The 27185-nt window shown below is 38.5% G+C and overlaps 1 protein-coding gene across 4 annotated transcripts in view; it reads right to left on the reverse strand.

Moving 5' to 3' along the window:
- Window positions 1–20260: 20260 nt before the first annotated feature.
- The window catches only part of nlgn4xa (neuroligin 4 X-linked a), a 129487-nt gene continuing 122562 nt past the window's right edge, over window positions 20261–27185 (reverse strand). For all 4 annotated transcript variants that reach the window (XM_067493488.1, XM_067493486.1, XM_067493490.1 and 1 more), the window contains one exon: window positions 20261–22631. In XM_067493488.1, the coding sequence (XP_067349589.1) occupies window positions 21737–22631 (895 nt within the window). In that variant the 3' untranslated portion in view covers window positions 20261–21736. The remainder of the gene's footprint in view (window positions 22632–27185) is intronic.

The raw sequence follows: 27185 nt of genomic DNA on the forward strand, positions 1-27185 counted from the left end.
ACCCATACAGTGCCTGTATGGGTCTCCTTAGCTCCTACTCCTAAAACAGAGACATTAGTGTAGGTTTTACTGGATACACAGAGCAGCAACACATTTGTAGATGAAGAGGTATGTGAGAACATAGGTACATGTACAGAACCAGTCAAGTTAAAGCTTACCACTATGATGGGCAAAGACACCATTGTTCAGATTGAGAGGGTTAGTGGACTTAGTTAGAGGGTTTTCCGCACAAAGCTTTATAAACTTACCACCTGCCTACACCAGAGATTTCATCCCCGTTGAAAGTTCCCACATTCCTACCCCTGAAACTGCCAAAAGATGGAAACACCTGAATGCTATAGCAGAAGAAATACCAGAGCTGATAGACGGTAAGGTTGGACACCTGATAGGCTATGACTGCTCTAGAGCATTAGCACCATGACAGGTTATCACAGGAAGGGTATATGAGCCGTATGCCATCAAGACTGACCTGGGTTGGAGCATTGTTGGAAGCTCACCTTGGGTCACAAAGTCAAAAGAGGTGACAAGTTTGTGACATCGTGTATCTGTTAAAGAACTCCCACCATTGACACCAGCTACCATCATCAGAGCCCTTGAATCAGACTTCAAAGATACAAACTCAGGTGAAAGGAGTATGTCACAGGATGACAGGATGACAGACAATATCAGAGTTTATGCATTTGCTGAATGAAAGAATACACCAGAACACAGAGGGGCATCTTGAGATGCCACTTCCCTTTAAGACACGCCCTCAGGTGCCAGAAAATAGACATCTGGCTCTAGTGTGACTGAAGTACTTGAAAAGAAAACTCGAAAAAAATCCCAAATTCAAGGACAACTATGTTACATTTATTGAGGGTGTTTTCCAGGATGCGGAGAGAGCTCATAACCAACCTAAAGCAGGGAATGTGTGGTATATTCCCCATCAAAGAGTCTATCAACCCAGAAAGCCAGACAAAATTAGGGTGGTATTCTACTGCTCTGCGCATCCTCTCCTGGCTGCGCAAATTATGGAATGAAGTATATTGCCAGGCAAAATGAAAAGGAATATCCTGCAGTAGCCAACTTCATAAGGAAGATTTTCTATGTTGATGATGGTCTCATTAGTGTAGATTCTGTGGACACAGGCATTCATTTTGTGACAAAAGCCCAAAATGTGTGCGCAAAAGGAAAATTACACCTCCACAAGTTCATCTCCAACAACAGAGCAGTCTTCGAGACAATTCCTGACTCTAAACGGCTAGTGAAATTCATGATGTGGATCTTAATTACGATGAGTTCCCAGTCCAAACTGTGTTAGGAATAAAGTGGAACGTCACCAGCGACACCTTTTCCTTTAAAGTAATCTTGGATGAGAAACCTGCGACACGGTGTGCAATCCTGTCAACGGTAGCCTCTGTGTTTGACCCTCTAGGCTTCCTGGCTCCTTTCCTACTGCTTGGAAAGAAAATACTGCAGGAAATGTACCAAATGGGCATTGGATGGGCAAACCACTGTGTAGAGAATTAAAACCTCAATGGGAGGGCTGGCTGAAAGACCTGAAGAATCTGCAACAACTCCAGATCCCAAGATGGCTTGTACCTTTCAAATCAAGCAAAGTTCAGAGAATTGATTTGCATCACGTCTCGGATGCAAGTAGCCTAGGTTATGGTCAGCGCTCATACATTCGATTTGAAAGTGAAGATAAAGTGCATAGCTCCCTAGTTTTTGGTAAGGCAAGGGTCGCACCCACAAACGTTGTAACCATACCAAGGCTGGAGTTAACAGCTGCAGTAGTCTCAGCAGTAATCAGCAGAATGTTAAAGGAATGGGTACGGGTAGTCTTTTTTTTTTTGTTGCAAATCGTGTTCAAAGAATCAGAGAAACTACTAACCCAGTACAGTGGTACTATGTTGACACTGATCAAAACCCAGCAGATCATGCTTCCAGAGGCCTCAAAGTGGAAGATATAATTAGCTCAAATTGGCTTACTAGTCCCAAGTTCCTATGGGAACGAGAAATTGTTACAAAAATCAATTCCTGAGCTTCAGGTGTGTGATCCTGAAGTCAGAACAATACAAGAGCTACAAACAAGAGCTAGCAAACGGCTACTTGATTGTTGGTAGCAGCAAAGTTGTGACAAACTACATCAGACAGTGTGTTGTATGCAGGAGAGCTCGTAGGCCAACAGAAAGGCAAAGGATGGCAGATTTACCTGCTAATTGTATTGATCCCTCTCCACCATTTTCTTATTATGGAATGGATTGTTTTGGACCATTCTACACTAAGCAAGGTTGAAAGGAGTACAAGATATATCTGCTTATCATCAAGGGCTGTACACATCGAAATGTTGGAGGATCTAACAACTGATGCTTTCATAAATGCTTTGTGCTGTTTTATTGCAATCCGTGGGACTGTGAGACAAATCAGATCTGATCAATGGACAAATTTTGTTGGGGCAAAAAATTACCTGACAAAGGCACTGAAAGAAGTAGACAAAGACAGACTAAGTACGTACATGGCAGAAAGGCAAGATGCTAGTCACATGGGAGGTGTGTGGGAATGCTAGATTAGGGTAGGAGTGTCCTAACCTGGGCCCTCTCACAGAGAGCTCGAAGATTGGATGATGCTTGTTTAAGAACATTCCTTTATGAAGCCATGTCTATTGTAAATAACTGCCCACTCACCACTGACATCAATGATCCCAAAAGCCTAGAAAATTAATAGGAACTACAGTACTTCTCCTGCCTGTCAGTCGTATGCGAACTATGGCTCTGTAAGTCACAGGCTTTTAGATAGACAGAGTTGTGACATGGAATCAAAGTGTGTTCATATTGTAAGTTACATAATTTTAGCCCAATGTAAATCACAGACATAAACATAGCTCTGGCTTGGGTGTGAACAGCGTAGAAAAGACAATATATGCTGCAACATCATAAAATTCTGTAAACATTTCATTAAATCCAAATTTACAAAGTAAAACCTGTTAAGACAAGGGCTGTTCCCCACTGGACTGTCATTAATCTACATCTGAATGAGGCTTTTCTGTGAACATAAAGTATGGCATACCTAATAAAGACAAGTTGCTTTATTTCCTTTTATTTTCTTCATATTACGGTGTTAAGAGTGGCATCTTACAGTGTGGGGACAGGAAGTTCCCATGATACTATAGTGCAGACAAGAAGTGTAGCAGAGGCACAGAAAAGCAGAGCCACAACTAATATAAACATGTTTTCTGTGAAATAATCAATATGCAGTGCAAAGATTCTCCCCCTGTAATAAACTCTTAGAGGGCAATAATGGCACCTGGCTGGGCAAATGAATAAGATACACGGTCTACTTCAAGTATTACTAATGAGTCATTATAGCCCACTGGCCCAGCATAAGGTTTAACTACATAATTAGGATTATATTCATAGCATTACACAATTTAAAAGAACAAATATTACTGATATTATGTAATTTAGTTTTACAACATGTCACACGACTTGTTCCAACAGAGCAACAAAACTTAAATTGTAGTCTCTTTGATAATATTCTTTACTTTCTTAATCCATCCATTACCTCCCACCACCTTCTGGCAAGCTTTTCTGTGTACAAGGTGGCTTTGTTATGTGACAAGACACAAGACTTTTCCAAAGGAGACTGGGGTATGTCCCTAGTGTGAGACATAGTGTGTTCTTTATTGATTATTGTTTCACAAAGTAGTGCATATGGTTACTATAGTAAGGAAGTACATGTGTGCTTGGCAATGGTGGAGGGTTGCGCTACCTCACAGTAGCCCTTTTCCAATTGTCTATGTAGCCCACATCATTTTCTGGACAATCACGTTTATTATTAACATAATGGGTTGATAATAAGACATTTAGATTGAATAAATTATATTATAAATAAAACCTAAAACCAAATAAACTCAAAACCTCGAATAAATTGTTTGCACTGCACTTGCACTTATATAGCGCTTTTCTACCTATTGGCACTCAAAGCGCTTTACACTGCTTCTTATTCACCCATTCACAATCACACACACACTCATACACCGATGGGGGAGCTGCTATGCAGCTGGCCAACACTCACTGGGAGCAACTAAGTTGAGGTTCAGTGTCTTGCTCAAGGACACTTCGACATGTGAATGGAGGAGGTGGGGATTGAACCAACAACTGTGAGATTGGTGTACAACCGCTCTACCTTCCTCTACATACCGCTCTACATACAACACATGTCACAGTCTCCACTTCCAGGCTCCATGACTTTTATTTTGAAATTCCCCAGTTCCACATCCTGCATAGTATTTTCACCTACTTTACACTCATCATCAGCTCTGATTGTTTTCACCCGCTCTCCTACCTATTTAATCCAGCCCTCCCCACAGTTCCCTGCCAGATTGTCTCTTTGGAACGTAAGCCTGCCTCACTCCCTGCCTCACTCCCTGCCTCACTCCCTGCCTCACTCCCTGCCTCACTCCCTGCCTCACTCCCTGCCTCACTCCCTGCCTCACTCCCTGCCTCACTCCCTGCCTCACTCCCTGTCTCTTTGAGAAACAGCCTTTTCTGCCTGCCTGCGTGCCTGCCTTGTTACTTGTTTCCTGATTGACCCTTAGCACTTTCCCAGTCTGTCTACTGGTCTGCCATTCCATCAGTTTCTACTCTTTCCTACCAGGACCTCTGCCTCCTACTGGTAACCTGGGCCTAGCCAATTCATCTGTGTTGTAAGTCCCACTCAGATAAATTATTGGACAGTATTGGATTAGATAAATTGTTTTGGATTGAATTAATTATTATTTGACTTAGATTGGAATAAGTGTTTATACTGCATTGAATGGAATTAATAACTATTATGATCACTTTGGATCTAGTTTAGTTTATGCTTAAGTGGATGTGGATTTTGGACTCTGTTAGTGTGTGTTTGTGTGTGTGTCTTAATTTCCCTGCCCACTACTCACCTGTTACCCCTGAACCGCCCCCTGTGCACCTCCCCCAGTTTACCTGAGTCACTGGTCTGATTAAGACTCCCCTTACCTGTTGGGGTCATCACCTGCCTTTGCATTCACCAGTAAGTAATTTAATCTCTGTCTGGCACTCTCCCTCTTTATTACATTATTGGTAAATGTAAATGTTCTGCACTTATATAGCGCTTTTCTACCTATTGGCACTCAAAGCGCTTTACACTGCTTCTTATTCACCCATTCACACTCACAATCACACACACACTCACACACCGATGGGGGACCTGCTATGCAGCTGGCCAACACTCACCGGGAGCAACTAAGTTGGGGTTCAGTGTCTTGCTCAAGGACAATCGACATGTGACTGAAGGAGGTGGGGATTGAACCAACAACTGTGAGATTGGTGCGCCACATTCACCCCTATTGGCAGATTGTTATGATGTAATGAAAAATCAGGACTCGTTTACATATATAATTGTTCAAATTAGTTACCACTAATAGGTGTTGGGGCTCTTAGTAGTGAGAATGCCCATACATTTAATTCCCAGGCTGAGCCTTAAACTCCCCCCATCTTATAGTGTATGTCAGGCAGCAGCAACATTGATAAGACTATTGTACATCTCTGTCTACTGTAAAAAGGCATACAGGAAGAGAATCCAGAAATCCAGGAGTAGTAAAACAACCTGCAGGGTAGGATGGCCATAATTAAATTTGTTAGTCCAAGGCAGAACCATTACCTTTTCTGAATACTCAATTTTGACTGTGTCCGCTGGGGCCATACAGCCAGGCACCATAAATCATCCAGCCTGTTTCATCCAGTGACGGAGCAGCAGGCGAAAAAGTCATCTGCCCCCGACTTCCATGTTCTATAGGCTATGGTTTCCATCAGAGGAAGACACAGTCCCTCCTCTGTTTTCCTACACAGCCTAACACAATGCTTTCTCTACAGTAGAACTGGAGACATATCTGTAAAAATATATTCAATAATCTTTACCAGTAAAAATTTGATGAACAGATTACAAGCATTAAATCTGTACATTAACCAAAACAAGTGCTGTGTAATTGCCAATTAGAGTTTTGTCTGCCCTTTTCAGATTCACTACTATGGTTATTATCATATACTTTTAATGAATTTCACATATGCAACATATGCAATACAGTTATGGAATGGTTTGCAATGGCAGGTATTAGTAGATTAGTAGTTGATATGTTATAAAATCCACATGTTGTATATGAATGGCACTTGTTTTGGTAACTGTTTCTCTGCATCAGACTGCTCTGGTATCAGTTTTGTAACATTTGATTGAACAGCATTCATTTTTTATAGTAAGTGATTCAGAAATGAAAGAGTGTTTTGAAATGTGTTCATATAATGTAAGTTCTGATGATGGTGATTAATGCTTTGATCTCCTTATCCTGTACAGGGTCATGTGGGGCTTCAGACAACTCTCACATACACAGGCTGGTTAATTGAATTTTTGGTTTAATTAAATTGTATTTATATTGCACCAATTCACAGAACAAATCCTCTCAGGGAACTGCGATCAACACATGTGTAGTCTAAAGTTTGTATTTTCACCACAGAGGACCCATAATGGAGTGGATCTGGGCATGTTTTAAGGACTCACTGTCACTGTCAAAGAAAAGTTAGGAAGGAAAGAAAAAAGAAGGAGCTATTCATTTTTCACAGTTTTATTAAAACAGTTTCCGAACAGCTGGGGTGTGGAACACCGCAATGAGGTGCTTTGATTAAGGCTTGTCTGTCCTTGTATATACCTGACTACTACCTGACAGCTTTAAACGTTGTGGCTGAAGTGCTTATTCAGAAAAAAACACAGGAAAATACAGGGATAGCACAAAATAATTAGATAGTGTGTAGATGTATGTGGTAAATTATTGGCACTCATTACTCTTCTCTACCTTAACAGACAAAGCATTTACAATTCCTTCTCTCTCTATCTCTCTCTCACACACACACACACACACACACACACACTGTGTGATTCCTTCCTGCAACTGTGCCGCAGGAAGGTAGAGCGGTCGTCCACCATGACACTGAACCCCAACTTAATTGCTCCCGGTGAGTGTTGGCCAGCTGCATAGCTCCCCCATCGGTGTATGAATGTGTGTGTGATTGTGAGTAAGTGTGAATGGGTGAATAAGAAGCAGTGTAAAGCACTTTGAGTGCCGATAAGCGCTATATAGGTGCAGACCATTTACACACGCGCACACACACATACACAGATGATAGCGGAGATGCCATGCAAGGCACTAACCTGTTCCACAGAATGGAACTTGGGGTTCATGATTCTACTTCTGATGGTTTAGTTCAACATATGGGGAAAAGGAGCTGGGCACTGAACCGAAAACCTTACAATTGGTGGACACCCTGAGCCTCAGCCAGGGCCCTTCACTGTCAGTAAATTCCGAATCCACATCAGAACTGAATAAGACATGATTTGAGTTTGGTTTCCCTTAACTGTTAGAAAATGGGGTGGTTTAGCTATGGTTGGGTATGTGTATTGTATGTACATTGTATAGCCTACAGCAGTACACTAATGTAAATGACACAGACGAAAGCAAAGGAAATCCACTGCAAGAATTTTCAGTTGCTTTCCTGACACACCCATTGCAACGATGCATTAAACTGATTTTGTATACTTGGCTTGAAAAGTCAATGCTCTGTCTTTTTCACCCCTGAGATAGAAAGACAGCTATTGTTTATCTGAATCACAGTTTGTTTTGTTGCACTTGGTATTTTATTACTCTGAACATGTAAAGTACTGTGCCATTTAATTCAATTATAAAATGCCAATTATGGCTCAACAAAATGAAATTTTTTTTTAATGATGTTTTTAATTTGGAAAGATTTTGTTAATTTTGAGCCTATGAATTTTCTCTAAGCACCATAGCTCTGCTACAAATTTCACCTGATTTCCTTAATCAGAATATGTGAATCTTTTGGCTGGATATTAAAATAAATGCATTTTAATATAATGCATTTTATAAACAATTTCTCTAGCATATTGACTGTTATGACCATTACTGCAAGTAGACAGTGAAAAACCGATTCTGAAATAATGAACTTTTCAGTCTATGTCAATAATCCATTGATTCCCTCATCTTTCAAAATTAATTTGAAATATAATATGAAATATAATAAAATAAAAAATAAAAGCTACTAATGATTGATGCAACGATTTATTAATAATTTAGATGAAATAATCACTTGATGGCCCTTATTAAAATAATTTTAAAATAACATATTAAAACACTTAAAAACCAACTCTAACTGAACAACATGAACGTTAACAGAGGAATTTCCAAGTCTGCCATCTGAAAAGGGGTCATGGAGTTGGATGAGAGCCACTGCACAACAGCTTAGCACAGAAAATGGCTTTGCATCATCTCAGCAATCACATTGCTGCATATTTCTGCATCCAAACAAAAACCTGATTTTTTTTCTTCATTCTTGTTTGTTCTAGTTTATTGCTTCCCTCTTCAGATCATTTTATTGAGTGTAAACATTTTAATTAAACTGCATCAGTTCCATGTTGTGATGAGACAACATGGCCAGTAGGGTCCTACTGGCCAGTCCATTACACACAAATGAAGCCTATACATTGGAAAAGATCAAAGTCCAATTTTAGTGCAGCAGATTGCAAACAACATAATGTTTTTCCAATTCAAGTCAGACCAGATGTAAAGACAATATAGAGCACCAGCCTGCGTGTACCCAAACTCAGAAATCTTTTTCTTCTGCGAAAGAAATATTGTAATAATCACAGATCTTTCAGTAACAATTACTGCAACAGCATAAAGAAATGTGTGCAGATGCATTTCATTCAAGACACTATGAATTGTGCACATGAAAATAATGGCACACACTTTAAGTCTCTTATCAAAATCATGTTGTAGCACCGTAGATTGTATACAAAGTGCAATAGTGATCTCCCCTTTCTTCAAACATGACATTTAACACTGGACACTCCACAGAACTGCAGCAGGAGGCCTGTTATTTTCCCATGTGTTCAAAGCTAAATGTGTTGAAACACATCAGAGACTAAACATGAATGACTGCAAACTATGGTATTCTTGTAGTTCAGAGCTGAGAACAATCATCAGACAGGGGCAAGAAGACCTGACAGTCCCTTTTTGTGATTTATGTCCTGCAACATTTACATATCATGTAATTCTTTCATCATTTCAGTATTCATTCTTTTGATGATGTGAGAGATGGACTATTATATTGTCATCATAGCATGATAAATAATGACTTTCTTGTTCTAATTCCTTTTTTTTTTACTTTGTCTGCCTCTTCCAATACTTACTAGTGTATATAAAAATAATATGTGTTCCATTCTGAATCTCCTTGATAATGTATGCCTGCCATTTTGACTTGGATATAGAATTTTCTATGCTTGTTAATTGGATTTCTTACCAGTGTCAACAATATTTAAAATTGTAAACATAAAAGGCCAACTCAATAAATCAAAAGCTCTTCTCTGCATCTAAGCTTAATAGCAGATCTGTTTTTCTTTTGTTTATTAGGTATTTATAGTTCCTATAATGTTGTCTAAGAAAAGCCTTCCTAAAATTAACATACAGACTGTTCTTTATCCAATATGAGTGGAAAATCGGTTTCAACTCATTTGCTAATTTTCCTAATATTATTTTATGACCCATGTTAAGATGTGATATTGGCTTGTATAAGGGACCTTTTGTTTTCTTCCCTTCCTTTAAATAAGGGTTTCTATACAAACCCAATTCACAGAAAAGTCTAGACTTTTTCTAAAATTCAATACAACCTGTGGCTACTGCCACATGGGGTCTTAATAACAAAGTGAGGCTAAAAACAAACAAACAAAAAAAAAACAATAGACTATACTGTGGTTTGGTATTTTAAAAAAATCCATTTGAATGATCATATGCAGCACTTTTGCATGAATATCTCTATAGTCAAGTAAATCAAAAAATAGAAAAAGTGTACTAAGATTTATTCCATGTTTACATCAGATTTTCAGTGAGTCCTTACATCGGTCACAACATGAACAGCTCGTTTTGTTTCAGATGGAGGAAAGAGGGACAGAGAAAGACTTTGAACCATGATCATTACAAAATTTCTGCACTTATTCTGATTAGTTTTGTTTATTTATTATTAGTATTAAGTCAGGCACACTGACCATGAGGAGCTCCAGGAAGAAGAGGACAAAAAAATGCATAAACTGTGGAATATTTTTTAGATACAGAGGTAGCTGAAGAGAATTCAAATTTAACTCTAAATGCTTAAACCTAAACTGCACTGAACATTAAAAACACTAAAAACAGAGAAACTGTAAAGTCTAAAACCAACAAGCAGTTAAGTCTATAGAACGAGGCTGTGTTATGGGTTACTCACACTACCAGTAGATATGTTAGTCTTATTTGTTTATAGTAACTCCGTTGGGGCAACTAGGTTAAGGGATAGATGTAGATGTTTACATCGGATGCGCTCCTGATGCAAATCTCCTATATTTCTACCGGGCTTGGACTGACACTGTGCAGGTGGGGAGGGGAATGGGCTGTTGCGCGTTCAGTGTCCTGTGTATCCATCCAACACCCCAAGCACCCCAACGTTAGATTTAGTAACTAATTTAGCTCTCCTCCCCTCCAAATATTACAACCTCTTTAATTACTGTTTATATTAGCTCTATATGCTGCTGCAAATAGTCCAAAAGACATATTGAATAATTTTTACGTACTACACTGTATATCTACTTTCCATATCTACCTTATATAGCTGGATGTGTTTTTCAATATGATTTAGTAATTATCCTCTCCCCACTGAACTAAATAAGCACCTGGCTGTTTTTTTTAAGCATGGTAGTGGAGTGGTTAGTGCTCCTGCCTTAAGGCTAAAAGATTGCAGGTTCGCCTCCTCAACTGACTGTTGACTTTCTTTATGCAGTTTGTGTGTTCTCCTCGTGCTTGCGTAGGTTTCCTCTGGGTACTCTGGTTTCCTCCCACAGTCCAAAGAAATGCATGTTAGGTTAATTGGTGACTCTAAAATTGACTGTGAATGTGAGTGTTAATAGTTATCTGTTTGTTTTATTTATCCACCTGTGCAGGATATATCCCACCTCTTGCCCTATGACATCTGAGATAAGCTCCAAACTTCCTGTGACCCTACACAGATGAGCATTTACAGTGATACTATGTGTGTGTATGCCCCCAATGAGGCAACTGACAAGACAATTGGCATACTAAAATAACCATATGTAATTGTCTGAAAGACGTTTATTGAAATGTGTTATTATTATTATTATGGTTCCGTTATAAGTTCCTAATTATTTGATCTCATTCAACTGTTAAAGCGTATTTAAAACTGGGTCTGTATGTGAAATGCTAAAATAATATTTGGCAGAAAGTTTAATGGACTAAAAGCTTTTATTTTGATGGACGGGTCATGTGACTAGAGTTGGTGAGGGGCATAACGGTGGCATTATGGGTCAAGCCAACGTGGATATAGAGGAAAGACACACGGCCCCAAAATAACCTTATTCTGCACTTGGTTCAAGAGGTGCGCACGGTAACTGTGCTCTATTTATGTTGATGTGTTTTGTACGAACACTAACCTGAGAGATTTTGACTGGAAAACGTATTAATTTCACATGTTGAAAAAAAATTTGAAAAAATTAAGTGTGAATACTTTCTGGATGCACTGTATTTCAAGTCTGTGGATATGATAATATGTCAAACACACTTATGGTTCATAAACACAAAGTAGTGATTTTTTTTTTGAAATTTTGTGGAGTTGCATACTATGGCAGGAGATTTGGAAAATTCTACTGGCATTAGTCCCATGATCCTTTGCTGTCACCACCTCTGAGTCTATCATTTTCTTAAATAAAAGATGTCAGGGATGTGTAGAGGCTATTACTGCTTCCTTACCACTTAACTATGTATATATTGGCTCTGAAGATTTCATATTCATTCATTACAGCTCCAGCTATCCAGGGAAGGAAAAGCAATCAACTGGCTTTGCTGCATCTTAATTCACGTTTGGGGAACACAGTGGTGGTTCTCACTGTAGTGGGTCACAACAGGCGTTTACAAACATACTCTCTTTCTAATGCTCAAAATCACACACACACACACAACCTTCATCTCTGTCTACTCCCATTTTGTGTAGTACCTTGTCACCGTGACGATCGATATGCCTTGGTAATGGCTGACTGGAGAGCGGCGCACTTGAATGACAGTTCTGGGACCAGGGTTGAGTGATGGAGCACTGTTGCCAGCTTAATTAACTTCCAGTCGAGTCCCCAGTATTCACATTCAGCACACCCCCCATCCCCTAGCTCAATTCTCCCTCCCCAACTCCTCCTTCTAACCTAGTCTCACCTCCACCACATTACTCAAAGCATAAACATTCCAAACGACTGCCTGCACATTTACACTTTGTTTAAACTCTCAAAATAAATATTCTTCCCATTATCTAAGATTTGTTTACTGGAATATGTTTTATGATCCAAACTATTTTAGGTAATGAAAGAGTGTTTTTACTGTCTTGTGAAAATAATTTTACAGAGAAGCCTTTACTTATGGGTGAGCTTTGCAAATGTCACATGAGATGGTATGGAGACATCCACTGTGCTTCACTAACTGCAGATTGCTATTAAAGATTTCAATTTTCCCCCTGTCACTTCAGTTTTAAGTCAAAAGCTAATTTGCTTAGCTTGTTGGAAAGCGGATCAATAGAATGAATAGTGCAATGGGAGAAAGGGTGGTGGCGGAGATGGGGAGGGTGATTTCAAAACAGTTTTACTGAATACAGGATTCTTAGTCTGGATGAAAGTGTCGGGGGAGGCTCTGTAACCACAGCCACAGCACTTCTTGCTATTCAGCTCAGAAACACATTTTGGAGAACACAACAGCAATTCTCAAAGGCCAGAACAGTCAGAGAATTTAGCTTAGCTGGCAGAGCCCAAACAGTTTGCAGATTCAACTCAGCGTTTTAAAAGTTTCAAGTGCTACATTGCCCAATATTGACTGAGCTGAACTTCATTAGCTCTATACGACTGAATCGCTTGAACAGGAGTCAGTCTCCTTTCTTTGAAAATGGGGTTTCCTTTAAATTGTTGAAAAGCTGTAATACAAACATACAGTACAAATAATCCTCAAATGACTTGTATTTGGTTGTTAAACTGTACTTCTTAAAACGACTCACACAATCAATAATCAGGGAGGGAATTTCCTTTACAAGAATGGCTTGCTTAGTAAATCTCATCAGCACAACAAAATTTCATCACTGATGCTGGAGCATCATTTAATTTATACAGGAAAAGCACAAAAGTTGGGGTGATGACAAAAGTTGACATTGTAAATTCATTTAAAAATAAATACTAATCAACTTTTTTATAATCACTTCTACTCTACCCTTCTTTTGATCAGGGAAAAGGGAAAGGGTGGATGCCTTCTAAAGTGGGAGCTTTTATTGTGTAACATTTTTTCAGAAAGTGATACCGTGACAACAGTTAAAAAAACCACATAAAGCTAGAAGCAAACCTAGGAAGCAAGCTACCCTGTCTCCTTAATACTACGTTCTTATACAGCTAAACTGCTATCACGATTACGCTTTTGTGGCAAACCTAATGATTAAATCATTACGTTTCGATACAACATATTTTTTGAATAAATGCTACTTTTACTTAGGAAAGGTGAGTTGCAAGGAGGTGATTGAAGAGGGTGGCAGCTGTACAAAGCACAGGACTTTCAAGCCAAAGACCCAAGATTAATTATTGAGTCCTGTGTCTGGTTAGGTTCAATAAACAAACCACTAACTTTAGGGTTAGAGGAAGATTGTGAATCTGTTTAAAAGCAATAAGACACATTTTGTGTGAAATGTGTTACACCAGATTTCAATCTCCCTCTGACCTTACCCAGATGCTGTAACTACCTAAACACCTGATATTTAGCTGCAAGCTCAGATAGTTTGGCAAAATAAATATTGGTCAGTATCAAAGTATTTCTAATTCACAATTTATATGTCAACATATTCTCCTGTGGTTTAAATTACATTGCTCTGGAAAACTTAGTTAGTTAGTAGCAGTTTAGTTATAAAGGAAGGTAACTTTTAGGAGACATGGTTGGAAGCAAGGGTTGTGTATCATTTCACCTTTGTTCACAGAGAAACTGAAGTTATTCAAACTGGATGTGGGGCTAATAGTCCAACATGCAAACACTTAACAGACACAAATAATCAGAGTAAGATCAACATATTTATTGCACAGAAAAAGAGGAGTAGAATGGAACGGAAAGCTTGTTTTCCCTTGAGTGGTGGCACTGAATGTTTCACAGATGAAGTGTCACCGTGATATGTCTTTCTATTTCCTTGATGATCTAGTATGCCCAAAAAGACTGGGAATAATACATAATAAAGTCAAGAGTATAAAGTGCCTTGAGATTACTTTGTTGTGAATTGGTGCTATATATATATATATAAAGTTGATTTGAATTGAAAGTAGGATATAAACATGTAAAGATGGACAGTATAAAGAGACCTGGTTTTTGGCAATGGCACATATTTTTCCACAATATTATGATAAGGGCAGGGTAGCATAGGCCAAAGGACAACTCACAAAAAGTAGTGATGGGAAGCCATTATTTGTAGCAGCACAATTTCAACCTTCATGTAGACATGTGTATTGGTCCCAGAATGTGACTCTACAAAGCTCCATCCACAGCAAAATTTGACTTCAAGGCTATTTCTATATGTAAAGTCAGCATACAATTCCCTTCATTAACTCCTTTTGACCACTAGGTTTAATGAGTAAATAAAACTATGAGAGACACTGGTAACTTTTAATTGGTTGTATTACTCAGGTTTTCAAAGAATCTAATCAACTGAATAAACCAAAGTTTCCTACTACTGCGTAGTTCATCTAGGACCCCAGCACATCTATAGTAAAGCAGGTTGCCTGGCCAGTCGTTCCTGTTGGTAACATGATGTATTACTGGCACCTATGTCCAATTGGCATAAAAGAGAAGAGAAGTTTCTGTTGAGCCTAGTATTCCCTTAACTCTAAGCAACAATGACTTCATGAATTTCCTTAATAATAAAATTGTAGTTATTATGGAAATAATTCACCAGATCCTCCCCCCAAATATTACAGAGAGATCTTCACGTACAACATTGCTAGAATCCTCAATGAAGCCCCTATCCCTCTTAGACTGCTTTTTACCCATAGATCTCGGTGAGCTAACTTCATTTATTACCTCATCTAAACCAACAACTTCTCTGCTAGACTCTATTACAACTAAACTGCTCAAGCGATCTTTGACCCTTAAGAAATATTTGATAATAGATATTGTCAATCTATCTTTAGAAACAGCCTATGTACCACAGGCCTATAAGGTAGCTATAATTAAACCACTACTTAAAAAATCCTGTCTTGAACCAGGTGTTTTAGCCAATTACAGACCAATATCTAATCTCCCCTTTATTTCTAAAATCCTTAAAAAAGTAGTCGGAAAACAATTATGTGACCACCTGTACAGGAATATTATGAACACTTTTAGTCAGGATTTAAAGTTAATCCAAAAACAGCACTGTTAAAAGTCACCAACAATCTTCTCATGGCATCAGATAATGGGCTAGTCTCTATACTTGTGCTGTTAGATCTTAGTGCTGCATTGGGATACCATTGATCACAATATTTTATTACAGAGACTGGAACATGAAATTGGGATTAAAGGAACTGCACTACATTGGTTTAAATCTTATCTATCTGATAGATTTCAATTTGTTCGGTTAGCTATGGAGTTCCACAAGGCTCTGTGTTAGGACCAATACTTTTTACTTTATATATGTCTACTTTAGGCAACATTATTATAAAACACTCCATAAATTTCCACTGCTATGCTGACGATACCCTGCTATAATTATGTATGGAACCAGATGAAAAAAATCAGTTAATCAAGCTTCAAGCATGCCTACAAGAAATAAAGGCATGGATGTCCCACAATTTTTTACTTCTAAACTCAGACAAAACTGAAGTCATAGTATTTGGGCCCAAAAAATATGATGTCCAACCATATCGTTACTCTAGATCGCACAAGTCTGGCCTCCAGTACATCTGCAAGAAACCTTGGAGTTATTTTTGACCAGGATTTGTCCTTTACCTCACATATAAAACAAATCTCTAAAACAGCCTTCTTCCACCTGCGGAACATTGCCAAAATTAGGAGCATCCTGTCTCAAAGTGATGCAGAAAAACTAGTCCATGCATTTTTTAACTTCTAGGTTGGATTACTGTAATTCCCTATTTTCAGGATGCCCCAGTAACTCCCTAAAGTGGATTGGGATCACCCGCAATAAGCTATGAGTATGATATTTCTCAGTGATTGGGGGAGTCACACAGATATCGCCACTGAACAGTTTGTTCTTTGTGACTTCATACTGAATGCAATTGATTCTTTTATGTAAATAATTTTTAGATAATATGTATTGTTTTTATCCTTTCACTGTCATAGCTGTGAGGCTGACCGATGTTGCCCTGGTGAACAGCACTGTCTGTCGTCACTGCTCTGATTTCCTCCTGTCTCTCTTTTCTCTTCTGGTTCTTAATCAGCCTCACTCAGTTCACCTGTTGGCTTCCCTATATATGCCCCATTCACCTGCTCCTCTCTGCCAGATTGCCTTCCTATTTCTTCTGAGCAACCAGTTGCTGTTTAACCTGGCTTCTGCTCTGACTATGCCTTTCAAGCTTTTGTATTTTATCTTGTTTGACACTTTGTTTTTTGCATTATGGCCAGGTGGCAGTTTCCTGAGGACTTTATTCACCTAACAGTAAGTGACCTTTTAATACAGACGGAGGACTTTTTGATACCCATGTTAGAGGATTTTTGTGCAAGATTAAAGATAAGAATTTCTGTTTTTGCCTTGAACCATTTTTAGTTGATATGGTCTACTGGTTTGTTCCTTTTGTCATTTTTTAGTTGTTACTTTGTTGACTCCTGTTGTGTTTTTCTTCCTGGTATTTCCAGCTGTGTTTAGTTGTCTTTCTTCCTGGGTACCTGTTTGCTTTAACACTGCACATTTTGGTTTCCGCTGGAGCACTACTACTCCCCTCCCTGACTAGTAAGTAATCTATTGTTCCTTAAAGATTCCGTGCCCTTACTACAACTTACCCTGTCTCTTATCCTTCCCCGGATTGCTCTACCATCTCCCGGCCACCTTCACCTACCACTCCTATCCTGAACCACCACCCCTGTTGTCCCATCTGTTAAACATACCACCAAAATAAATGTTATCGCTTTCCTACTACTCGATTGTTTTGCTCCCTTCTGGGTCCTACAAATCCCTTTCTGATATTCATATCTGTTTGTAGTACAATTACTTGCCGATTGAGGGGTTAAATGGTGTTTTATGGTCTGATCATGGAGTTTCTCAGACATCTAGGAACTCCCCCCTGAAATGCATTTTACCTGTTGATCTAATGTGGTATAACCTATGTCTATAGCCGAACACACCCAATGCTTTTGTGACAACTCAAGAAGATGATTGGTCCAAGAGTATCCGCTGTCCCGAGTATCTGTGGACTGCAAGAGCCATGGCCCAGTCCTCTGACGTAATCTACTGAAACCAGCTGTACCTATTGACACAGTAAATCTCTAGATCCTACGGTCTGCATTTTCTGAGCCAGGCATGTCTAGCATAGTTCTCAGCTGACCCATCAGTATTCCAAATCCCTAGGATTCTATTACTGGGTAATGTCCAGGTCATTGATATGCTGATGACACCTAACTCTTCCTGTTCTTTCCACTGAATGAACTTGCTGTCTCATCAAACATTTCTGTCTGTTTATCTGACATCTCCTATTGGATAAGAGGGGCATCTTCAACAATTTTTTCAAAGGCAGAAGCTCTGGTTTTTCCAGGCAACCCTTTCATACGACAGAGCATCAATTGTTTCCAGAAAGTCTGCAAGAAATCTGGGCATGAGGAAGAGAAGATTCTTAAAAGGTCATTATCACACAGGACTTATGTAGCTTAAGTTAGGCAGAAATATGGCTAGGACCACGTAGCAAATAGGTTAAGCATCATAAATCACATCTGGTTATGCATTAAATAACTAACACTACACCATGCAAAGAAAGGTCTACAATGACTACCAGGTCTGGTTTGTACTTTTTACATCCCATCGCATGGTGGAAAAGGTGGTGAATATTAAATCCTTTAATGTGTAACATATGTGCAGAAATATTTAAAATGAGAAAAATAAAAGTATCTACACAATGCAAGTTGTCTAGGGAGCATTCTCTTCATGGCTTCATGGAGCATGTGAACAGTTGGAATGATTACTGCAAGCAAAACTTGACTTCTATTGAGAACTTATTCAATTACCCTGAGCTCCAGTAATTTTAAGTGAAGCTGTATAACCTATGCTGTATACTGTTACAGTGGCTTCAGGGGGCTTCACCTCTGAGGGCCTGATGGATGATACTGTTCATCTTTATCACTACACATATCACCATTAAATATATTAGAAACAAGTAGTTTTGCATTTTACAGCTCTCCTTAATGATTACTTAGCAGTTTTCATTACCTAGTTACATCCATCATTCATATCATGCTTTTACCTTATTTACCTTCTTATTTCTTTTAATTGACATGACAGTTTGATAAGGTTTTACCAAAATTATACTCCCTTATTTTCTTTTACATTACCCGAGCATTACCCCATTACATTGTTTAAAAGTCCTTACCTTCATTACCGTGTTACTATCCAGGTGGAAGTGATACCCTTTCCTAGAAGCTATTAGTTTAGCCAACGCTGCTTACAAGTGAAGTAAAAAGCAAGCAAGAATCTAAGTTAAGGGAAATTATCAAAGCAGAGTCCTATATGAAGAATGTTTCAGTTTCAGACAAAAATGCAAGATAGGACATAAGGCTTTTTTTTTTTTGTTTGTGTGTTTTTTGAATGCATGGAAATTAAGGAAAGGTAAATTGTCTGCACTTGTCTAGCGCTTTTCTACTTATTGGTACCCAGCGTGTTTTACACTGCTTGTCATTCACCCGTTTGCACTCACAAACACACACTCACACGCCGATGGAGAAGTTGCTATACGGCTAAACTACACTTGCGGGGAGCGACTAAATTGGGGTTTAGAAAACAAACAACCCTGGGATTGGTGGACAACTCCTCTATAACTGATCTACCTTCTAAGCCACAATTGCCCCAAAAATTATCTTTTTGAATATATCTTTTGAATATTTGAAGTAAAACTGCTGAGCATGCAAAGTTTGGTAGCCTGTTCCACCATTGTGGAGATGAAATAAAAAGCTTTGCTTAGGACTATTTACTGTGTGACGATGGGACCACCAGACTTCTCTTGGGTGGGAGGAATTGTAGAGCTGGGTAAGAGAGTTTAGGTAGAAAGGTGCTGTTGATCATTCTGTATGCGAGAATGAGAGCTTTGCACCTGATGCCCGTGACTACTGGAAGCCAGTGCAGAGATCAGAAGAGTGGTGTGATGTGTCTGCTTTGGCTGATCAAATATAAGGTGTGCTGCATTATTTTCAATCATCTAAAAGAGTTTGATTGTACATGCTGTCAGCAGGTGACCATAACTTCTGTCTTGGAGAAATTGAGTTGATGATGTCTCTCTTTCATCTCCCAGCAGAGATGTCAGAGAGACAAGCAGAATGTGCAGTGAGACAGTGGAATTATCTGGTGGAAAGAACAGGAAAAGTGTTGTCATAGCATTGATAAGAAGAGTAGATTATAGAAGCCAAGAATGTAGTATAGATAGAGAAAAGAAGAGGACCAAGAACTGAGCACAGTGGCACACTGGTGAAAAGCCCTTGACAGTACAAAACTTGTCGCTGCCAAGATACCTTGAATGTTCTTACAAATAGTTAACCCCTAAGACAGAGCTGTACCAGAGTTGCCCAACTATGACTTGATATAGTTTTACATAGTAAAAAAGTCAAATACACTAAAATTATAGCTATCTAAAATAACCTCATCACTTGACAAATTGCTACTTGATGACAGCATGGCAGCTGATTAACATTATAGGCTTTCTCACGCTTAAAAAGGCAGGGGTGGGGCAGCAGGTATCCATCTGTTTCAAATCTGTACCCTCAGGCTAGTTTCTACAAAATCCTACACACTGCCCCTGAATGATCTTGTTTCAAATTAAATACTGGGTCCGAATCTATCTAGTTAAGTAAAGGAAACAGTTTGACAATTTACATTGATATCAAATTTCCAGTCACAGACATCCAAGTCACATTTTCATATACACAACAATTCAGTTAAATCAAACAGCAATGTTTCTTTTTTTCTCTCTCTTTTTTTTTTTTTTTTTTTTTTTTTTTTTTAGAAAATACTGTTATTTTTATTAAAAATGTTGCAGAAAAAGTTTATACAGGTATCCAGCCAGAAATATCTCTACTTAAGGCAAAACTGCAAACAAATATAAGACAAACTAAGGATTTTAAAACTCTACATTAAAACCCTTGTTATCTTGATTGGTTTATGGACCAAATGGCCTTAATATATCTTTTTATAGAGTTTACAAATGTAGCTTAAACTTTTTTGGAGTATTTCAATTTTTTGTCATAGAATGCAAAATGTAAGGAGAGTTAATGGTTACTTTGTTGTAATGTTATAATAATTAATATTAATATTTACACTCATTCACTTGCTTTTATAACCCAAAATATCACAAGCCTGGCACAGTACTTTACATATTGCTAGCTTATGACAATTTGAAATATCTAACATATATTTCGTTACAAACATATTGTAACTAATATTGATACAAATTAAAGAAAAAAGAAAAACACTGCCTTTTTTTATTTCTAAATAATACATTGCTGGTCATATTGTAAGCTTAGGCAGTGCTGACATTGCAAGACAGAAAAAAATCCCACAAAGAAAAGTACTGGGGGCATAACAGGATGACAGCGGGTGATGAGATCCAGTCAGTCCTCATTCTCAGACAGGAGACATGTCTGAAAAGATAGAGTAAAGCTCTTCCTGGACATGCAATGTCTAAAGAGTGGACACAAAGCAACACACAAGACTATACCAAATGTGATGACCTACAGACGCACCGTGTGCAACTTTCCAAGGAGGGAATTCTTTCGCCTTTTGGTCGTTCTGTGAATTATGAAACAATTGGAAAAATAATGAAAAATATATCTACATGCACTTCAACTAATAGCACAAACATAAAAAAAGATCTCAGCCAAAATAAAAATAATAGAAGGAACTCTTTTAATATAATCTTTTCTTTTGTAAATGTTTAAATTTACACACACAACTATATAACATTTTCTTTTTTTGTTCTTTTACAAAGTTTTCATAAATACATTTCAGGCTGGGGTGTAGAATTGTGTGCCCAGGTCAGGTGTCCGATGCATGATGGACCATGAGAATAATGTTTGATTTCCAGATGTACAGTTGTTGCTTTTCAACAACTGTTTCCTCTGTCTTGCTATTGTTTACTTATGGCACAAAAGCCAAAACAAAAGTTTCTTTGTCACACAGAAATGTTAATTTTGTTTTCAAAGAATATTAACTGTCATCTGCTGGTTGCCATTTCATTTGGTAAAACTCCTCAAAAACCTTCAATGAAGTTTAGATCCACATAGTTATAATTATGACATTCACTTTGAATATTTTCATGAGACATGGTAGCAAAATAACATCTTTTGAGACTTTAGAGTCTGTGCTTCACACAGAGAGTCACTCATGTCTGGCTTGTGTAGTTTGTGGCTAATTCAAAAGGAATCGAGTGCCATCCTATAGCAGCAGAGCTATACTCGTGTGGTGGAGTGGCCGTGGGGTAAGTTGGTACTGTTCTGGCTGCCACCAAAAGTATTGAAATTGTGCAGAGGCTGCATGCCAGCCAGTGAATTGGGGATCATAGTTATGGTGCTGGGTGTCATCAACGGTATGTCATCGGGCGAACGGCGCAGGGTGAGGGTGTAGTCAGGTGGGCATGTGAGGCGCAGAGTGTCGTGGGCCTGCATTGACTCGCACTCATGGTGGTGCTCATGCTCCAGCTGCTGCTGCTTTATCTGCAGTGACATTAACTCCTCACTCTGCAGGTGAGCTACATCATTGGCAGTGGATGGTGTATTTGTTGGAGCTAAGTCGCGTTGTGGGGTGGGAACACGCCGGTTGGACTCATGTCGCCGTTTGTCTTTCTTGTAGTACAGTGCAGCGAAAGCAAGAATGTTCAGAAAAAGCAGCGAGGCACCCACAGCAATGGTGACACTGAGCTCAGTGGAGTAGTCCCTCTTGGTCTCAATCACCACAGTGGACTCATCTGTCAGGTCGCCACTCTTGCGCTGATCTGTGGTTTGTTTGGTGTTAGCAGGTGGGACCCCTGGGTGACGAGTGGTGGAGGGCCAGTTGTTTTTGCCAGGGAATCGTTTGGTATAAGGGTAGGGGGTGGTGTCCTGCGGCGGTATCTTAGTGGTTGTGGATACATATTGAAAAATTTCATTTATGTTGTGGAGATGTGGAACTAATTCTAACCAAAATGCAACTTTTGTGGCCCGGTAGTGGTCTCGAACTCTAGGTTTTAGACCGATGTGAAGGTAAAGCTGATCTTTGGGGTTGTACTTCGTCCAGGCTACCTCCTCAAACCGGTTCGGCTTTGTGTGGATGAACTTTGTATCCTGTGGAACTGGCTGGTTTGGATCCCTAAAAAAGAAAAACAGAAGACAGAAGATGGTATTAATGTTGTGGATGATTGGTTTATGATATATCTCTCCAAATCCACCATGACAAAGCAAACGTGTTAAAGGGAAGTCAAAGAATAGTTAATGTCGTAAATATTACATTCACCTCATCAGTAATATAAACATAATGTTCATATTAAAACAGGTTTTTCTGTGGCTGTAAATGATCTTTTCCTTTCAATTAGTGTAGAGGAAGATGATAATACACAGATCACTCAATGCATTAATACTTGTACAGCATTCATTCACAGATGTTTTTCTTGTGGTTCTAGTTTGGGTAGTACATGTAAACTTCCCTGTATTAAAATATATATCCTTCTTCTAGCAGGAATATTTCTTTGGAGACATCATCCAGAGAAGTTTTTCAGTTTAGATTATGTCATCTAAAGGAATTCTGGTAAAGCAGGTCAACCACAACTACATTTGCTGTTTATGAGGAACTCGATAACATCAGAACTGAAAAACTCCTCCAGATGATGTCATCCGAAGTACCATCTCCACAAGAAGAGCAATAATTTAATATACAAAGGGCCTAGAGAAGTTTAATACTATTGATATACATATACTTCCCCAGCTAGAGCTATAGAATGCAGGGTGTAAAATTACACCCAAATAACTTTAATAATGTTATGGAAGACCTGGGTCAGCATGGGCACTCTGAGCAGTCAGTGGCTACACAGCCAATCATGCAGCAAAATGTATTACACTATGTGCAGAGGTGGAAGAAGTGGGATAACTCAGTACTCAAGTAAACAATCTAAATTTCACTTAAAATATAAAAGTAAAAGTACTCCTGGAAGAACAACATTTTAAACTGAATATGGTAATTCTGGCAAAATAATTAAATAAGCAATGAAAAAATAGGGTTAATAATCACAATTTGTCATGTGGAACTGATTCTGACCATTTTATGTAAGTTAGAATATTATAAAAAAAAACATCTAATAACCACCAGTTGGTGGTGATGTTGTGGCATATCAATGTCATTAGACGGGTCACCTGTCTATGTCAGGGTACACACTGGACAGGCTGCTGTCTATGTCAAGGCAAACCTAATTTAAAGTCACCATTTAACCTAACATGCATGTCTTTGGACTGTATGAGGAAACCCATGCATACATTGGAGGAGCATGCAAATTCTAGACAGAAAGACCGCAGCTAGCAGGAAGATTTGAGCCAGGACCTTTTAGCTGTAAGGCAGCCGCACTAACCACTCCACCACTGTGCTGGCCCCTATTAAATTCACTTAAGTTTGAATTTCTGACACTTCCACAAGTCATTGTTCAAAAAACTTAAAACTTCTTCTGTATATCTTCTCCCTCTGTTCAAGCTAATTCATTTTGAGGTGACTCAGAATGTGAATGCACAAGCTGACAAAATGTACTGTGTCCTTTATAGACCAATGACAAGTTTCAAGGCTGTCAGATTTTCTTTATATTCAACTTAACTTAGCCTATTAATTTTTTTGTAGTAAGGAATAGAGCTACGTGTCTAGCATGTATGGGAGTAATACCACTAACATTCAGTGGGTAGGAGGTGTAAAGGCTAGACACATCATTCAGCCAGCAAACTAGAGTGTTTTTTTATCTGTGTGTTCTGAACATAATACTATAAGGAAAATAAAGTTTCATTTTCTTCCTCCGGGTTTAACACAGTGATAAACACCTGCCTCTAAGTGTGGCACCTCCAGTCAGTGAGGGTGTGTTTGAGCAGATTTATATATGCACGCATATGTATGCGCATATTGGTTGGTACTGTGCTGTATCAAACTTTCCCTACTGTCTTGTTTGTCTACTGTAATTTTAAGTAGATTTTGAGTCTATTGTATGCTCACATTGGAAAATCTTCATAAATGCAGTTATATTGTTTTCCCTTACAGTGAAATTCATGAGTAGAATCTTAAAGCTGCATGAATCTACAGGTAGTTTGTACAACCAGCAGATAATGACAAACATCTAACAGCTATAGTCAACATGACGTAGTCACTCAATATGCAAATTAGCAAACTAAGGGTTGGTGGTTGGGTATATCAGTCCCTCCAGGATTTCACAGACATTTTTGTGTTTGCTGCAGCCTAAAATGCCTGATTTCACAACAGCTTTTTAAAATAAATTGTCACGCATACTGCAATGCTTTTATGAAGTTTTAAATTGCAAGATCACACAGAATTTAAAGGTGTTGGGTTGAATTAATTGTTGTGATCACCTTATTGCAAATTCCAAGATGCACTTGCACAGAAAGCCAAGGACTGTCCTGCGGGACACTACAAAATCCAGTCCAATGAAGTCCAGTGAAGCAACTTGGCATTCGTGCTCCATTGTGGTTATTGTGACAAAAGGGACATAAAGTACATGACATGTATTTTGTTACATTAGAAATCAGTGATTTTAAGCCTACCCATCCCATTTTCACTTTGTCTTTGTGCATAAACTCACCAAACAGCTTTGTTTGTTCAGTTGCAATATTTTTTGAATGTTTACAATTGAAAGTATTGTTATGCTACCTGCAGGTCTTGTGGCATTTAACAAGATGATGGGCAACATTTGGTGTCTGATGGCAAAGGGTTGTAATTTCATCAGCTGCCTGAAACAACAATCTATTAATTCTATGAGAGGGTAGGGACAAACATTTATGTGGGTGTTTACGTGTTGGCTGCACAAATTGTTGAAAAACAACATCAACAACATTCAACGTACAAGTAAGTAACAAAATACAAAATACAAAAGCAGCACTTTCTTATGAAACGGAAACACTTGTTCTCATAGTACTTTGTTTTGATGTTTTCTCCTTGACAGATTTTTGTCTGCCTTGTAACATGTAAACCTGTAGTTCATCAGGATAATTATCTAGAGCACATTCCTGCATTGCATCAAAGGAAACAGTCAACAATGACTGCTGCAGCAGACAATACATTTTCAGTAGGACTCTCTTGATGCTATCTTTAAAGTGAGTAAATATTTAGTTTTTATGTAAAAGTATTGGCATCAAAGGGGTCATCATTTTGTGCTTTCTAATATTTCTAAAGCCAAAACTGACACCACAACACAATTGTCAATAGTCTCAAGACTCAACACTTCCCAAACTGCTGCAGACATTCCAACTTTCCTGGACATTCTGTGAATACAACGTCACTAATTATTTATAATATCTTAATATTTGATCTGTTATTTCTGCGTTGGGTTAAACATTAGGATTGTAACACTGCTTCTATAATGAAAAACAAAGTGCGAACTAGGTGCTGATACAAACAAATCAAAATCCCCTGTATGACCCAAACCATGGATCTGGAGAATTGTTAAACCCCTACAGTAAGTGGGGAGTATGGCTCTCTAACCACCAACTGATTCCCTCATTTCACATGCAAAATATACTTGGGCAAGACACTAAACCCGAAGTTACTTGGGTCAGGCCAGCTGTCTGTCAGCTCCCCAATTGTCTCAGTAAAAGTGTGTGAGCGTTTGCATGAATGGGTAAATGAGAAGTAGTGCACAGTGAAGAGCATCTACCATTACTTAAAGATTACTATAAGAACCCTCATTAACACTGCTTGGAGGTCCAATCAAAGCCAAACGATGTACTGTATATTCTGTAAATGGAAAATCAGTTAGGCAGTGACTGTTATTTTTACCTTTCATAGATGTTTTGGATTAAATTTTAAAAGTAATTACTGCAAGAACTAATCTTGGGAACTAAATCAGGAACTAGAAGCCTCATTTGAGCAGTACTGTTTCCTTTTTGTTCCACCACATCAGAAGAATTAGGCAAATTATTCAGATAAATTTCCTTAAATGGTTCCTGGGCCCAAGGGGAATTTTCAGCATTAAGGAACAACAGGCCTTTATTTGCTACATCCTAAACTCTATAGGTGGGGAAAAAACATGTTTCCACACTTGTTTACATAAAGAAGTCCTAAAAATACAGCAAAATGAATAAATGGAATTGCATTAAACAAAACTGAAATAGACATAACTATTTAAAGATGAACACATTTTAGAATAGAGAGCATTTTTAAGGGCCTAATGGCTGGATCTGTAGATCTCTGACACAATGTGAGCCTTTGTAATTACACTCAATTGACAACTTCTTCCCTTCAACCTCACAGAAGTACCACAGCACTCACTTCAAGCTATACTGATGCTTGCTGCTTTTGCTGCTGCTGTTCATGCAGCATGTCATCAGCCTCCCAGCATCCACGTAAGGCTCTGAGTCTACCTTTCAGTGGAGCTGCAGTAATCATCTTCATTCCAAACTACCACTTCATGCTGTGATAAGCCACAGAACTGACTCAGTGATGATGCTGACAGTAATATATAAAGCTTCCTAACACCATAATATTGATCATATGAGATCATGTATGCATGCATTGAACTGTAAAAGTGTGTTTAATTGCTTATAAATGTAACTTTGTGTCTATTTTGACAACCAAAAAATTACTTTGTGTTACTCCTGCTTCCCAAATTTAGAGTGTCTTCCTCTTGATATTTACAACAGCCAGATCCTTAGTTACTCCTATATG

This window comes from Channa argus, chromosome 23 (assembly GCF_033026475.1).
Source record: "Channa argus isolate prfri chromosome 23, Channa argus male v1.0, whole genome shotgun sequence".
NCBI classification, from domain to species: Eukaryota; Metazoa; Chordata; class Actinopteri; order Anabantiformes; family Channidae; genus Channa; species Channa argus.